Here is a 16,132-nt window from a genome sequence, read left to right as displayed (position 1 = left end):
CACCACTTGCCAATGGATTGGCTGGGAGAGTGACCCCAGGGTCCTGGGATCTGGTGCTGGAGCCAGCATGGGGGGGGGGCAGGTTCCTGAGCTTGCCTTCTGGGGTCTGAAATCACCAGGCTGGTTCTGAGGGAGCCCCCTGTTCTCGCTCCTTCTTCCGTGTGGCAAGAGGGCTGTCTGGCTCCAATTTTACTTCCTGTGCGTTTTGGGAGAACTACTTAACATCTAGCTTTTGCTGCCTCCTAGAGTTGTGGTGGAGACCAAGGGAGAATGGTGCAAGCCCGGTGCCAGCACAAGGTAAGGACTCAACCCATTGTAGTCGATATTCATTCGTTAAGTTCAACAGCTACTGAACATGTGTTCACTGTGTGCTGGGCGCTGGGCTAAGATACCTGAGGGGCAAGGGGGACATGACCCTGGTCCCATGGAGCTTAGTCTCATAATGGGGGAGACGGATGTTGACCAGGTGTTTGTCAGTGTGGTGAGCAAGAGGTAGGTTCGTCTTTGGTGAGATGGATGAGTGTGGCTTTGGCTGTTACTTTGACTTTGGGATAAGTGTAACCTTTCCTCTTCTCTGTTCATTCAGAGACAGTGCAAAGCTGTTGGCCCCCTAGTCAGGTGTGAACCATGCCCCCAAAGTTGTCCCATCCCTCTAGCCTTTTGAAGTGTTTCCTCCTTGGAGAGTTCCTACCCCCAGCAGGGGGCAGGGGTCTCTGTCCACCTATGACTGGAGCAGGAAGGGGGGGTGTAGTGGAAGGTGAGCTGGTCAGACTTTACCCTAAGGACTAGAGGGAGCCACTGAAGACCACCCCAGAATGCTCTCCTACAGCCAGGCAGTGGTCCACCAACCATGGCCACTTTTCAGGTCTGCAAACCACCACATGCCTCCCACCACAGGGCTTTTGCACACGCAGTTCCTGTGGCCTGGAAAGGTCTCCTTACCTCTTCACGTCATTCCTACTCATCATTCAGGGGCCAGCTCAAATGTTACTTCCTCCAGGAAGTCCTCCTTGACTACCCAAACTCCAGGCCCAAATATGACATTCTGTATTTTCCCTCCTTGGCCCGTATCACAACTTGCAAGTATATACTTGTGTGAGCACTTGCTTAGCATCAGTTGTCCCCAGCAGACTGAGCGCAGAGCTGGTGTCCGCTTTGCTGAATGCCTTCTTGCCAGCACTGAGCACAGTGATGGGCTCCGCACGCCTCTGAAAAAGTAGGGATGGATGCGTAGGAGTCTGAAGCTCCCCAAAGAATTGAGGTCCGAGAAGGACATGCAGCATGGGGGGCAGGCTGAGACCACAGCAGTGCAGGGAAGATGAGGTAAGGGCTGGAGCTGGGGCAGACAGGATGGGGACTGAGGCTGAATCCCCAGTGGGTGGGGAAGGGCCGGGGGGCCATGAAGACAAGGCAGGCGTCAAGAACCACTTGCAGGTTTCCAGCTTGGTAAAGGGAACACGGCGGTGCCCATTCCTGAGACAGGGGTTACAGACGAAAAAGCTAGAAGGCCTTGCCCCCTTCCCGCCCAGCATGTCTTCCTCCCGTCGGCAGTGTCCTGGACTCTGTCCCCAGCACCGGACACAGGCCACACAACTCAGCAGCATGAGCCCCTTTTTATTTACCATCTTCCTCGGGCTATAGACAAGAAACAGTAAAATGCCCTGGAAGGGAGGTAGGGGGCTCCTGAGTTGGGGCTGAGGCCGAATTCCAGTCCCCCTTCCTGACGGGCTGGGTCTGTGCGATGACTCAGCTCCCTCCACCCCCGAAGTCCAGCATCAGGAGGCTGGGTAGCCATCCTCATCTGGACGGTGCCGGCAGGGCCTGGAGAGGTACAACATGCTGAGACAGCAGCAGAGTGGCCCTGGCCCCAGGGCCAGGATGTGAGGAAAGGCAGGTCACCCAGTCCAGTCTGGGGACTGAACAACATCCGGCCTCCAGCCAGCCTCTGCTTCTTACATCTGGCTGTCCTGAGGGCTGGGGGGCTGGGCTGAGCCCCCCAACCCCTGCCCCGGTGCAGAGGTTTATAAAGAGGGGCCAGGGAAACGCTGGGTATGCCAGGCACAGGACACCTCAGCTGGCACCTGGTGTGGGCAGAGTGGCCCAGGTGTTCAAAATAAGAATATGGAATGGGAGAACGGAGTCCCTCTTCACCCTCCCTGGGGCACAGTCCATGTGTGACCTCACCACTGTGACTGCCAGGCCACCGAGAGGGGCCTGGGGGATGTGTGGAGCTGAAGTGGACCCGAGGGTTTGGCAGCCCACCCCCCAGTGCTCAGTGAGCCGGAGATTGAGTGACTTAAAAAGACGGGCCACAGGGAAGGGGCAGACAAGATCCAGATGGAAAGGGAAACATCCAGGCTGGAGAAACGGCTCTCAGTGTTAGTCAGGCAGTGACCAATCAGCTGCCTTGCTTGTCTCTGGGCTGCCATGCTGGGGTTGGTGGGAGGGCAGAGAGAAGCAATCTCTGTGGGAGCAGATGCCAGACAGGCTCACCTCGACCCTGGCCAGCCTGGCCCGCACAGGTCTGAAAGGCTCCCAGCCTTCTCCACCACCCGTTTGAACCGCTGTAAAGAGGGGCCCCTGGAATCTGAGAGAGAGCCCCTGCCCTGGGGGAAGCTGAGGAGGGGTACTCACAGCACCGTGGCATGGGACGGACCTTGGCCCCTGGCTGAGCCGGGCTGGCACCGTTTGTAAACATAAGACTCGGTGTGTCTGGGGGTGGAGGAGGGGAAGGGGACCTGGACCTTCAGGTCTGGGGAAAGACCCTGGGCGAGGCCCCAAAGCCTTGGGGAATGTCCAGTGCCTACGGAAAGGGGGCTGTAGGTTCACTGTGGGCCAAGGAGGGCGTGGACCAGGCACGGACTCAGCCTCTGTGCATCTGTGTGAATCCAGTGCTACCTGTGGACGCTGCTGGACCCCAGAGGAAGCCACTGGTGCCTGCTCTGCTGACGGACTGCAGCAGGCGCCGAGTGCTGGAGGGAAGGAGCACAGGGCCCACTCGGGACAGGCTGCTCAGCGGAGGACCGGGGCCCTCTGCCCACCCTCCTCCAGAGCGCAGTCAGGCTGGAGTCTTTCCTCAGAGGCCTGTTGACTGTCTGTACCTGTGGGTTTCAGGCATGAAGAAGTTGAGAGTGGTGGCAGGTTTCCTCTGTGACACTGCGCCACCATCCATGGCACTGCCAGGACAGGGGGGCAGGAAGGGAGCTGAGTGGAGCTGTCCAGAGGCGTGGTGCCTGATTTCAGCCCAGATCCGTTGCTGGAAAAGGACGTGCAGAGGCCATGCCACCGGCAGAGGGGAATGATGCCAGTCAGCTGGTCCTGCAGCTGGAAGAGAGGGGTTCCCGGGTGCAAGGACAAAGGCCATGTGGTCCTTGGGAGGCCATGGTTATGCCAACAGGTCTACAAAGATGGCGTTGGCTGTGGTCTGGCCGAAGATGAAGGCTCCCAGGGTGACTAAGAGGACGCCGTACGCGACCAGCACCCACCAGCTGTTGGGCAGAGAGAGAGAGACCTGGTCAGTCAACCCACCTGTGACTCTGCAGACTTACACACACACACACGTTAAATACCATAACCACTTAAGCCACTTCTCCTGTGGGCTGAGCACTTCCTACTGCTCAAGGACTTTCTTCTTTCTCTCTCTCTCTCTCTATCGGGGAAGGGAGGGAGAAAGAGAGGGGAGAAACATCAATGTGTGTTTGCCTCTCACGCACCCTGCATTGGGGACCTGGCCTGCAACCTAGGCCATGTGCAGGAAACAAACCAGTGACCTGCTCAAGGACTTTTCATACAAAGGTGTGTGCTGCCAGGTATATGACCACTAATCCACACAGTAAGGCCACACAGACAAGTAAGGCCAAGACCCAACGGGATTGACTGGTCACAGCAAGCTGAGGGCGGGACCAGGATCAGACTGCATGTCTCCTGAGGGAAAGATGTTTGGGGAAAAAGTAGGTCACGTGGAGTGTGAGCCGTCATTAAAAAAAAAAAAGGCAGACATCTGCAAATGTATTGAAAATGTAAATGTGTGCATCAAAAACAACAAGGTTATGATGTATGTAAAGTGTATGCAGGTTTGAATCAAGTGTATGTATCAAAAACAGCAACAGGGTTAGAACCAGGTACGGAGATTAAGGGTGATCTGTATTGTCTTCCTTAGACTTATGTGTTCTTTTTATTTTTTCTTTTCTATTTTTTAATTTAAATTATTTTATTGTTGTTCAATTACAGTTGTCCATATTTTCTCCCACCCCCTCCAAACCCACCTCCCTCCCTTGCTTTTTAGGTTTTCTATGATGAACATTACTTGTACAGTAATAATGTTTAAGAAGCATGCAACCTGTTCCCAACCTCTGATATTCACAAGAATGTGCAAATTAAAACAATGTCATGCTTTACATCCATCCATGCAGACAGAAACTGAAAAGGCGGTCATGCCCACTGCTGGCAGGGGTGTGGGGAGCGCGCACTGCTGCTGGGACTCTGGCTGGTGCTGCCTCTGTGGGGGGCAGTTCGAGCCCACGAGCCACAGGGAAAATGAGCATGCCTTGTGATGTTGCAATTTCCTTCTAAGAATCAACCCTACCAAGATCTTCCAGCAGGTGTGCCAAGATGTGTATGTATAAGAGTGTTCACACTCAGGACACATGCATGCAACAGAATATTCTGCAGCCATAAAAAAGGAAGGAGTAGGTTTTTTTAGGCTGACACAGAGTGATCGCCGAGGGAGATCACTCTATCTTGGAAGTGGTGAGGGGAAAAAAGAGCAAGTGGCAGAAAAATGTGTCTGGCATAAAAACATTAAAGAAAAATCCCAAATGCCACGTGGCTGTGCACACATAGGCACACATATGCACAGCTCTGTGAGCACACACACACAGGCACATGTGTGCAGGACGGAGATGGAGGAGGGTGGCACTGGTGGCACTGGGGACTTCTGCTTCTTTCTCCAAAGTCCTTTAGGAGTGGTTCCATGGTTACAACGAGCATGTTACCCATTTCAGATAGTTTTTAAAACTCATGGTTTTTAAAGTGTGCAAGTCTCCTAAACTCATGGTTTTTAAAGTGTGCAAGTCTCCCGACCCCCTTTTTAAATATTTTTTTATTTATTTATCTTTAGAGGGGAAGGAAAGGAGAGAGGGAGAGAAATAGCAATGTATGGTTGCCTCTCGAGTGACCCCTGCCGGGAGTTGCATCCCCTGCTGGGAATTGCATCCCCTGCCGGGAACTGGCCCGCAACCCAGGCATGTGCCCTGACTGGGAATCGAACCGTGATCCTCTGGTTCGCAGGCCCATGCACAATCCACTGAGCTACACCAGCCAGGGCCTGACCCCTGTGATTTTAAGGCCCTCTCAAGACTGTCTCCCGATTGTGCACCTCCCTGGAGGTGGGTTGAGCACCACCAAGGGTGGGGCCCTGCTTTACCTGGCTGGCTTGACTTCTTCCATCTCAGAGAGTTTGGCTTGAATGAGGCACAGCCCTGGAAGAGAAGAGGCGACCCGAGAGCTTGGAGGGGCTCCCCACCTCTGGCCCAGCCTCCCCCTTTACCAAGAGACAGTGGTGGTGGATGGAGAAAGGCCCATTCACTCTTCCAGGCATGCCATCTCTGCTCCCCACACCCAGCTGGAGGCCTGGCATCTGCTCCCCCACCAGAAGTCAGCATCTGCCAGGCACACCTGAGGCAGCATGCAAGACTCAGAGTTAAAGGGACAGCACACCCCTAGTGCTTCCCAGTGCACTGCTGAGTGGATGTGGCCCCTTTGCTCCAAGCCAAGCGGCAAGGGCTTTCAAGGTGGTCTCCCAAATAGAAATAAACTGGGTACAGGCGTAAGTCATGGCAGAGCAGATGGCAAAATATCAGAGATCTGGTGAGCACCTGTGACTGACATTCAGGTGCCCTGGATTCTGCATCAGGGCACCAGATCCCATTGCCCTCTGGGGACTGAACCAGCCAGATCCCTGATCGCCAGGGAGCAACAGATACTTGAATGGAGGATGAAGGCTACAGGCTGTGGACCCAGACAGACTTGGGGTTGGAAAAGCTGTGTTACTCATTAGCTGAGTTCGTTAACAGCTAGGCAGGTATTACACTCCCCGGACCTCGCATCTTGTCAATAAAATGGAGAGAACATCTTCTTTTCAGACAACACCGGGACAGGGTTTAGCCCAGAGCCTGTGGTGTGTGACAGTAAATGCTGGTGGCTCCTCCCTGGCAGGGGACAGGTGAGTGAGTGTGGAGCTGAGGCCATGAGGGCATCAGTGCTGTGGGGGTGCCGGGGGTCCGCACCTGGGAAGACGAAGATGAAGCAAGCGGCCAGGCCCCCGATGATGGAGATGACCTTGCCGATGTCCGGGATGAAGAGCGCCAGCAGCAGGGTGAGCAGGAACCAGACCAGCGTCTGCAGCACTCGCCGCTGCCGCTCCCGGCCCACGTCCTCCTCCACGGGGACCCCCTGGTAGCGCAGCCAGAGGCCTTCAACCACCGCCCTGTGCCAGCACAGGGTGGGCTCAGAGGCACACCTGCCAACTGCCCCCACCTCCGCTCCCGGGCTGACCCCTGACTGCACAGACGTTGGGTGAGCCTGTTCCCTGCTCCGTAAAGCAGGCAAAGCAGCAATCTGCTCGGGCTGCCTGCCATGAGGCGTGGACGAGAGGGTAAATGTGGAGGTCTTAGCACCCGGCTGGCCTGGGGCGGGATCATCGGTGGGGACTGATTCTACCCTTCTGCTGTGAAGGAAGGGTCTGGGACCCCCAGAAGGTGCCGTGTTCAGAAAGGGATCTGGACTGCAGGTTCTCAGAGGACTCACAGGATGTACGGGGACCCCAAGCCCCAGCTGGGGGTGCTGAAAGGGCCATGCTGGGCACTGATTCTTTCCTATGGGCTGCAGTTCCTCTATAACAGGGGTTCCATGCGAGGCCTAAGGACTCTCAGGGGCCCCGAGGGAGGGCCCCACTGGGGTGGGGAGGGGCTCACCGGCCACAGAAGTGCAGGATGGAGTAGGAGGTGAGCACGCTCAGGATGATGAAGGCGCGGGCCACAGCCACGGCCACGTCATTGGAGGGATAGGACAGAAGCACGTCGGGGTCCACGGAAGCTCCGAAGGTCAGGAAACCACAGACACCTGAAGGTGGGGAGAAAAGGGATGGGCCAGGGCCACCCTGGGAGGGGAAGGGGAAGGACCGTCCACAATAACTCCTCCCCCAGGCACTAGTACATCAACCTGTCATTTCCTTCATAGCTCGTCTCTTTGAATTCTTTTTAAAACTTGTCTATTATCTGTTTCTCCAACCAGAACACGAGCCTCAGGAGAGTGGGGACTCGTCTCTAGTTGCCTCTCTTGCTCCTGGCTGTGACTTCAGAGGGAGAAGAGGGCTGGCCCCGAACCATTGGTGGACGGCTAAGCTGGCCCACTCACTCTCCAGGCCTCCAAGTCCAGGTCTCTTGTCCCAGCCAGACCCACATGGACCCACAGCCAACTTTCACTGGCACACGTGCTGAGGGTGCTCTCGCTCTGGCCCCGGCAGCCCTCAAGGCCCAGCAGGACCTGGCCCTGTCACCCACCACAGCCACAGAGTCCTCTCTTCTGCCCCCACCTCAGGCACCGGGGGTTTCTGGTTCCTCTGTCCGGCGTGCTCTTCCTCCAGCCCTGCAGATCCTGACTCCTTCCCATCACCTGGGCCTCCCCCAGATTCAGCCCCCTCAGAGAAAACCCTTCTGTGGACCATCCCCTGATGTCACCCCCTGCCCAGTCTCACTCACATCTTCCTGGTCTCACAGTCACTGTGGCCCTCACTACTGAGAGCCCTCCCTGACTCCCAAGTTTCTCCTGAACCACCGCCTTTCTCCCTAGACTATCAGTTCCAGGAGGGCAGGGCCCCGTCTCCAGGGCACCCCCTGCCGAGAACAGGCTCGGAGAGCTGCTGAGCCAGTGGATATGGGGTGGGCGGCGGCAGGGTGGAGGGGCAGCCCAAGTTCAAGCCAATGCAGACAGAAGGGTATGACATGCTGAGAGTGCAGGGTGGTCCCCAGGAAAGCTGGGCCTGAGGACCTGGGAACATAGAGGGGAAGCGGGAGCGCCCCAAGCCCGGCCCACCGAGGGAGCGCTCACCTGTGCCCGTGTACACGGCAAGGGCGATGGCCATGGCGGCCGTCACCACCCCACCCCACGTCTTCAGCTCGGGCTGCCGCATACTGTTGAAGATGGGCACGCTGCTCACGTGGCACTGTCAGGGTGCAGGTCACTGTTACGGTGGTGAAGTGGCCTCACCCCCCGTTTCCAGAGAGAGGTATCTTGGGGACAAAGGCCATAGGGACAAAGGCAAGTCCTGGGGTCCCCACTCCGTCCTTCCTCCCAGGACCCCCATCCTGCCTGTAATGTGGGCTTCATCCCAGGCTGGGGAGTGAGCTAAGGGGACGACAGGGACCTGGCAACTGGCACCTGGAATCCAAAGCAGATGGTGGGCATGGCATTGAACACGGCTATCCAGGAAGCTGGCCTATGGGTAAGGACACAAGAATCTGCTGCCTGGGGGCCCCACACAGCCACCCACCACCCCCACACGCTTACTCCTCAGTCAGCCCACCGGGGTCTCCACCAACAAGCACTCTCTGCACATTCAACCCACAGCTGTCTGGGAACCGGGGGAGGCCACACCCCCACTTCACAGGCCTGTGAACTGGGGCTCTGGGAGACCCTCCTGGGACCAAAATCCAGAATGTCTGGCTCCTACCCTGGGGCTTTGGCTTTTTTGGTTTGTTCCTTTCCAAAAAAAAAAAAAAAAGGAAACCTTTAAAATGACGAAACAGGTTCATTCTCATGCAGAAGACACAAAAATTATAGATGATTACAAGCTGGGAATGTGTGCACCAGCCGCCTGTGGCCTGGTCTCCCGCTGGTTCAGTGGTTGGATGTTAGTGGCAAAGCCTCCCCATCCCGGGTTCCCACTCTTCCCTTCAGTGAGAAAAGGCCGGGACCTCTTGCCTCCCTCCTGCGGTGACCAGCGAGGCAGGCCCTGCTGAGCTAAACAGCCTTGAGACGAGCAGCTGGGTGGCCTTCGGATGTTTGACCCAGCACCTTCTGGGGCCCAGGCAGCAGATTCTCCATCAGGTGTCTCCCCAGGGGCCCTCACCTACCTGGTCAGGATGTCCCCTGGGGTCATCTCTTTATCCGGCCAGATGTATTTGATGATTACGATGGCAGTGACGTACCAGGTGCCCACGACGCTCAGGAAGCTGCCGAGAGGAATGAACTGAACTTCCCCCTCCCAGCCCCAGCTGCCCTTTCTCTGATTCCACCCTAGGGGCATCTACCCTCAGCTCTGGTGACAAGTGTCTACTGAACAAATCGGGAGACTGTTTTGAGCAAAAGACTCAAGAAATGCATGAGAAGTAAGTTTTGGAGAAACTAGCCATGGCTAGGAGGGAGCTGGACCCCAGCAGGGGCCAGACTGACACCCCTGACCATTGGGAGGTACACTGGCTCAGCTCCAGGGCCTGCAGGCCTGACGGCCCCCACTTGGCTAGGGCTGCAAGCAGGTCTATAAGGCTGTCTCTCCAACTAGGAGATTCTGGAGGCGAAAGGGTTGAAGGTACAAATACTGGAATGTTAACATCACAGGGGACAGATGAGTGCGACCTTGTCAGTTACAGGTGACAGGAAACAGTTTTTCAGACTGAGCCAGGAAGCCAGTCCCCTCCTGTCAAAACAAGCTGCGTGGAAGATGCTGCCAGGCTGACAACCCCAAATGATCAAAAACCCCATCCTCTCTGGGCAAGCCAAGGCTCAGGCCAGGTGGCTGCCTTCATACTCCACACGCCTGACTGTCACCTGTCCCCTCTGTGATAAGGACATTGGAACTGACTATGCCACGGATGTGAAGGGCCACTGTCTCCCTTGCTGCCAACAGAAAAGGAGGTCTCGTGTTGCAAGCCCTGCAAGGCCTGCCTTGCCTTCTCTTGCCGCCCCAGAGAGTGTGGTGGCATGGGGGACAGGGCACCCCAGCAGCCCTTGGGTCTCCAGCTGCCTGCAATCGGAGCCCCTGTCTTGCCCAGGTTGGGGAGGGGCCTCCAAACCTGGCATATTTCTGGAAGCCAATCTCCCTGGGGATGGAAAGGGGCAGGATGAAGAGGAAGGCAGTGAGGCTGATGGTGAACTTGCGGTCTGTGTACCAGGGGCTGCTGCTGGTCCCCTCGGGCTCCTTTGCCAGCACAGCTATGACTGTACAGGGAGGAAGGAGGGGGCGTCATGCCGGGTCGCTGCAGGGCGTGGCCCTTGGCTCTGCTGGGCCTCAGGGCCTTCATCTGCCTCAGGGGCCCAGCAGCCAGGAGGGAGGGCTCCCACGGGAATGCCAGGCCCAGGTGAGGCCTTGGGCAGGTGTGCCCCGCCCTTTCCCTCCACCCCCAGGATCCCTAGGGGCCCAGGGGGAGAGGGGAGGTAGCTACTGAGGGAACCTCACTTTTGTCCTGTTGGTCCCCAATGATGATGAGAAAGGTGATGCAGGTGCCAAAGGTATAGATGGCAATGGACACCTCACATAGCACGCCCGTCACCTTGCCACACACAGCCCACACCACCTCCTGGTAGGTCCGCTCGTTGCTGGCCTGGGAGCAGTAGGCCAGGATGACGAGGCCACTGATGATGAAAACCAGCATGCCCTGTGGGCAGGGGTGAGAGGGTGTGGGAAAGGCCTGGCAGCAAAGGGCAGCCTGGCCTTGCTCAGCATTTACCGGGCCAGTGATCAAAGCTGGGCTGGAAAATAAGCCTCCTCTTGAAGGGCAATTTTATTGGATTACTGGAGGCTGCCAATTTAAGATTTTCTTTAGAAACAAAAGCAGCTCTGTGGAAAATTTCAAACACACACAAAAGCAGACAGAATGATATCACGGAGCCCCATATCCTCATCGCTCAGCTTCAAAAATGATCAATTTGTGGCCAATCTTGTTTCATCTATTCCTTTTCCAACTCTGGATTATTTAAAACAAACAAACAAACAAACAAGTTCCCCTATCATTTCACCAGTATTTCATGTAGTTCTAAAAGATGAGGGGCTACTTCTTAAACATAACCAAGAGACAATATGCAATTGATGTCAACTTTTCCTGATTGCTGGGAAGGCTTTTGAAGCCTCACTTGGGCTCAGAGGAATGAATGAGGGAACAGATCAGTATGTCTGCCCCGTGAGGGTGGGGAGAAGGGCAGCTCTGACCATCTCTGATCCAAAGCCTTCCCTTAGGGGCAAAGAGGCCAGATCCATTGGCTGAACTGCATCTCTGCCTCCTGGGCCTGCACACTCACCATCTGCAGGGTGATGCCGGCTGCCACGCCCCCGGCAGTGCTGAAGGCTGCTGGGAAGTTGAGCAATCCTGCACCCAGGCAGGCATTGACGACAATGAAGATGGCTCCGAATGTGGACGTGGCACCTCTGCTCCGACTTTCAGGAAAGGCCTCCGCCTCACCCTTAGGGTCCGAGTCCACACAGGGACTCTGCAGCAGGCGGGCCCGCTCCCCAGCATCCGTGCTGAAGCCCCACTCGCCAAGGTCACTGTTGATGCTGACCTGGGCCATCGCCCTGAGAGCCCTCTTTCTGCAGGGCCTGCAGTCTCCCTCACGACCACATCGCCTGTTCAGAGCTGTTCTCCTAGGAGCCTTGTGGGCGCTGGCTTGTCTCAGCCTAGACAGGAAATGCAGGTATTATTGTTACCCCCCCAGGCAGGCACGGAGAGGTGAAACAACTTTCCCAAGAGCAGATGGCCAGGATTCAAACCCACGTGCACCTCTATGCAGAGCACTGCATTGGGTGCCACAGCAGGGGGGCGGGTGGCAGAGACAGAAACAGGCAAGTCCTGCTAGAGAGAGGCCATGTATGGGGCAGGAGTATCATGGACCTATCTCATTCCGTCCTTATGACAGTGGCCATCAAGTTTGGAAAAGACTGAGTCGATGACCCAGGGTCACATATTAGCAAGTTGCAGAGCAGGATTTGGATACAGAGCCGTCTGCCTTCCCAGCCTGTTTCCATACCACAAGGTCCAAGAGCAGCCCTCAACTCAGAACCGAGGGCGTTTTAATTTATTACAGCCCAGCACATCTCCCTCCAGCCCAGAGTCTAAGTTCTGCACAGCTTTCAAACTCCCCAGGCTGAGGACTGGTACCAGTCGGTGGCCTGCTAGGCACTGGACCCCAAAGCAGGAGGTGAGCAGCAGGCGCGCTTTGCTCACATTACCTCCTGAACTCCAGCTCCTTTTCTCCTCCCCAACCCCTGCTGGTCCTTGGAAAAAGTGTCTTCCATGAAACTGGTCCCTGGTGCCAAAAAGGTGGGGACCGCTGAACTACAGAGTCATCCTCTCTGATGCCTTCAACACCCTGGGGATTCGGAATGACAAAGGAGGACCTCTGGGTAGTGAGATGCTTCTCCTTGCTCCTCCTGGCGAAGGCCCAACAAAAGCGGGGAAGGGTGCACACATGAGTGGGGAAAAAGGAGTGCTCTGATGCTCTGAGACATTGGTCACCACACAGGCAACCAAGGGACCAGGAGGCCATCTCTCGGCTGGCTCCAACTCCAGACCGATGAGCCAGGAGCCACCCGGCTTCCTCTTATGCAACCGGCCACCCCACAGGAAGTCAGCCAGAAAATCACAGCAGTGAGGAGCGGAGGAAGAGTCCTGAGCTCTCAGTTCCAGCCCTGCTCCAGAGAGCCCTGCAAAGTTCGCACTGCCAGAGCAGTGAGACCTCCTCCTCAGCCCTGTTGGCATCTCAGACGCGGAACTATAAGATCTTCTTGGCCTCCCCTCCCGCCACATTACTCAGCTCCATTGTCCCCGGCCTACCTGCAAGTCCATCTGATGGGCTATGGTGGAGGATCTCTGCAAAGATGTGGGATCTGATTCTCTTCACTTCTCTCTCTGGTCCTAAGTTCCTTTTTCTTTCCTTCTTTTTCTTCTTCTTTTTTTTTCCCTTTAAGGCTTTACTTAAAATGTGCTGTCCGTAGAGTGAGGAGTTTGAGCTGTTTCTGCGCTGGCCAGCAAAGTTCAGGGAACCGACCTGTGCTGCCTCTAAGTCACAGAAGGGAGCACCAGATCAGTTAGGTGGACAGACCCAGGGAGGGAAAGACGCTAGACTAACGCACAGCAGGTGGTTGGCGGAGCCAGAACTAGAAGCCCGGTGCCTGCGTGATCAGGTCAGAGCTGTAATCACTGGAGTAGGCCCCTCAGATCCCAACCGGAGCCGGCTCCCACTCCAGCCTGGGGCTAGATCCCAGAAATATGAGGAGTGGGCCGCATTGGGAGGTGGACCAGGGTGCACCCGGCGCGCAGGCCACGATCCCCAGGCCCGTAGTGAGAAGAGTGGGCTGCTTTGGGGTAAACTGGGGAAGGGCTCCGCAAATCGATCCGGGCCTAGGACAAGGTGGAGACCCGGCAGAGACCGGCCAACCGACGGCAGGCGTGCGACTGAGAAAGCCGGGCTTCGGAGCCCCCTGCAGGGAGTGGGCAGGGCTCTGCTGCGGTCGGGGATCTGGGTACCCGGGGTCCTTGAGTTTCCACCCTCCACCGCTTCGACCTCCTGCCACCTACCCACAGGGTATCCCAGCCGGCTGCGAAGACACGTGAACAGCGGTCACCTGATCGCTGGGCCTAGCGAAGGCCGCGGGGCACGCTGGGAGTTGTAGTTTCGTAGTTAGGATCCCACGGTTTGTACTAGTTTGTGTAAGTGAACTCGTGTTGAAGGACATCTGAGTTGCTTGCAGGTTTAACGAGCATAATAGCTTTTTAAGACTTTATGCATTTAATCATAAAATTGATATTTTAAAAGTGTCCAGTACAGTGGTTTTAGTCTATTCATAGAGTTTTGCAAACATAACCACTAATTTCAGCATTGTCACCCCCCCCACCAGCCCTGCAGAAAAAAAACCAACCCTGTAACCATTAGCCGTCACCACCCCCATTCCTCCCCCATTCCTCCCTCCCCCAAGGCCCTAGCAACCACTCTCCTACTTTGTGTTTTGGAGGAGCTGCTATTAAGTTTCCATCCATGTTGGAGCATATCAGTACTTCAGTCTGTTAAAAAATATTTTATTTATTTATAAAGAGAGGGGAAGGGAGGGAGAGAAACGTCCATGTGAGTGATATATCTATCAGTTGCCTCTTGCAAGCCCCCAACCAGGCACAGGGCCTGCAACCCAGGCATGTGCCCTGACTTGGGAATCGGACCAGCGACCCTTTGGTTTGCAGGTTGGCGCTCAGTCCACTGAGCCACACCAGCCAGGGCTGTACTTCATTCCATTTGATTGCTAAATGCTATTCCATGGTGTGGATATTCCACATTTTATTTATTCACCAGTTGATTGGGCATTTGGGTTGGTTCCCCTTTTTGGCCATTGTGAATAATGCCAGGATGAACATTCACGTACAAGGTTTTGTGTGGATGCGTGTTTCCACCTAATGTATACATGTAGAAGCAGAATTGCTGGGTCACATGGTAACCCCATGTCTCACTGAGAATGGCTGGACTGTTTCCCAACACAGCTCCACCACTGTGCATTGCTATCAACACTGAATGAGAGTTCCAATGTCTCCACATCCTTGCTAACCCTTGTTATTCTCATCGTCTTTTTTATTACAGCCGCCCTGGTGGGTGTGAAGTGATTCTCATTGTGGTTTTGGTTTGCATTTCCCTGACGACTAATGACATCAGCATCTTTTCATGTGTTTATTGGCCATCTGTGTGTCTCCTCTGGAGAACTGTCTGTTCAGATACTTTTTCCAGTTATTAATTGGCTTATATTTAGTCTTTAAGTATATTCTTTATATATTCTGGATACAAATCCCGTACCGGGTATATGACTTATAATATCTCAAGATTTTTTTCTATTGATAAGACAGCAAACAAGCAAGAGGAACATTGATTTGTTGTTCCCCTATTTATGCACTCACTCTTTGATTCTTGTACGTGCCCTGACCAGGGATTGAACCTGAAACCTTTGTGTATTGGGGTGACAGTCTAAGCAACTGAGCTACCCAGCCAGTGCTTCTCAAGATTTTTATAAGATTATCATTGTAAAAAAAGTTACTTTCATTTATTAGATATAAATCCACAATTCTTATGAAAAAAATTTTACTGCACATAAGGAAAAAAGTAAATAAAAACCTCTCAAGCTGGTTGAATGGGCTGGACTTCGGTCATTTAGACAGATGTAAGCCTGAAGCAATGTAGTCTAATAGTACCCAATGGCTAGTCAATGGATCGGCTGTTATCTGAACCACCTAGAACTTCTCTTTTTAGTGCTAAAAAAAAATAAGACTCCCAAGCCTTATCTCAGACATACTGTGTCAGAATGTCCAGAGGTAAGGCCTGGGAACCAGCATTAAAAATCAGATTTGAGAACTCTTCTACCTTAAATTATAATAAAACAAAGGCATGCCTATTCTTTCTGAACAGGCAAACTACCTCTTCCATCATGTGGATGAACATTCCCATCTTTGACCCGGACTAGAAAACTAGAAAAGGGTTGAAGTCCGACAGCCTGAACTGCTGAAAAAAACACACGCCATGTGACCCTGTTTGGTGAAGAAAGGGCCTTAGTTCACCGCAAGCTGGCAACGTGTGTGTTTAAAAATAATGAGGTCAGCAGGGTGGTCATGTTCCTTGCCATCAGCGGTCTTGGCAGCCGACTTGCTATTTGGTTTTCGACAGGGAAACTTCAAGCAGTTTCTCCAAACCTAGGTGGTCAGTCCCTTTTTGGAGCTGCTGAATGTTTGTTTTCCCTGTTAAAATACTTTCCTAAAGATGTCCAGCCAAAGGCCATTCCAGATAAGCTCACGCACTTATCCATCCACCCACCACCTTGGTGTATCCATTCTCAACAGGGACACAGAAGGGTCAGAGTCAGGAGCAAGCGCGCCGTGCACCATGCCCTCTGGGGCGTGAGTGGGAGCAAGGGGGAGAGAGCAAGTTGAGCCCACTGCCACCTCCAACCATCCAAACATAGTGGATGTGCCCTTGGCCTGACTCTTGCTTCACGGGCTGTTTGGTCACTGCTTGGTCCTTCGTGAATGGCTCCTAGCAGGAAGCAAAAGAGGACTGAATAACCTTGATGCCAAGCAGGTACCTCACTAGATGTCTGCTGACAGAGCAA

At 54.5% G+C, this 16,132-nt stretch overlaps 1 protein-coding gene across 2 annotated transcripts; it reads right to left on the bottom strand.

Moving 5' to 3' along the window:
• Positions 1 to 1,594: 1,594 nt before the first annotated feature.
• SLC38A7 (solute carrier family 38 member 7) lies at positions 1,595 to 13,591 on the bottom strand. 2 transcript variants are annotated; one of them, XM_037041596.1, is made up of 12 exons: positions 13,572 to 13,591; positions 12,828 to 13,052; positions 11,296 to 11,671; positions 10,457 to 10,655; positions 10,074 to 10,218; positions 9,135 to 9,233; positions 8,440 to 8,497; positions 8,110 to 8,224; positions 6,975 to 7,122; positions 6,288 to 6,487; positions 5,426 to 5,480; positions 1,595 to 3,488 (listed from the first exon to the last, which is right to left on the bottom strand). In XM_037041596.1, exons 3-12 carry the CDS (start codon positions 11,563 to 11,565, stop codon positions 3,386 to 3,388), a joined length of 1,392 nt encoding a protein of 463 aa, XP_036897491.1. In that variant the 5' UTR covers positions 11,566 to 11,671; positions 12,828 to 13,052; positions 13,572 to 13,591; the 3' UTR covers positions 1,595 to 3,385. The 2 variants fall into 2 exon arrangements, with proteins under 2 accessions (XP_036897491.1, XP_036897490.1); XM_037041595.1 differs by lacking the exon at positions 13,572 to 13,591 and having other exon boundaries at positions 12,828 to 13,565.
• Positions 13,592 to 16,132: the final 2,541 nt, after the last annotated feature.

This window comes from Sturnira hondurensis, unplaced genomic scaffold, assembly GCF_014824575.4.
Source record: "Sturnira hondurensis isolate 20B ecotype Veracruz unplaced genomic scaffold, ASM1482457v3 Scaffold0003090, whole genome shotgun sequence".
Taxonomy (NCBI): domain Eukaryota; kingdom Metazoa; phylum Chordata; class Mammalia; order Chiroptera; family Phyllostomidae; genus Sturnira; species Sturnira hondurensis.
Note: the sequence above shows the minus strand (reverse complement) of the source record. Positions and strands in the feature narration are given on the sequence as shown.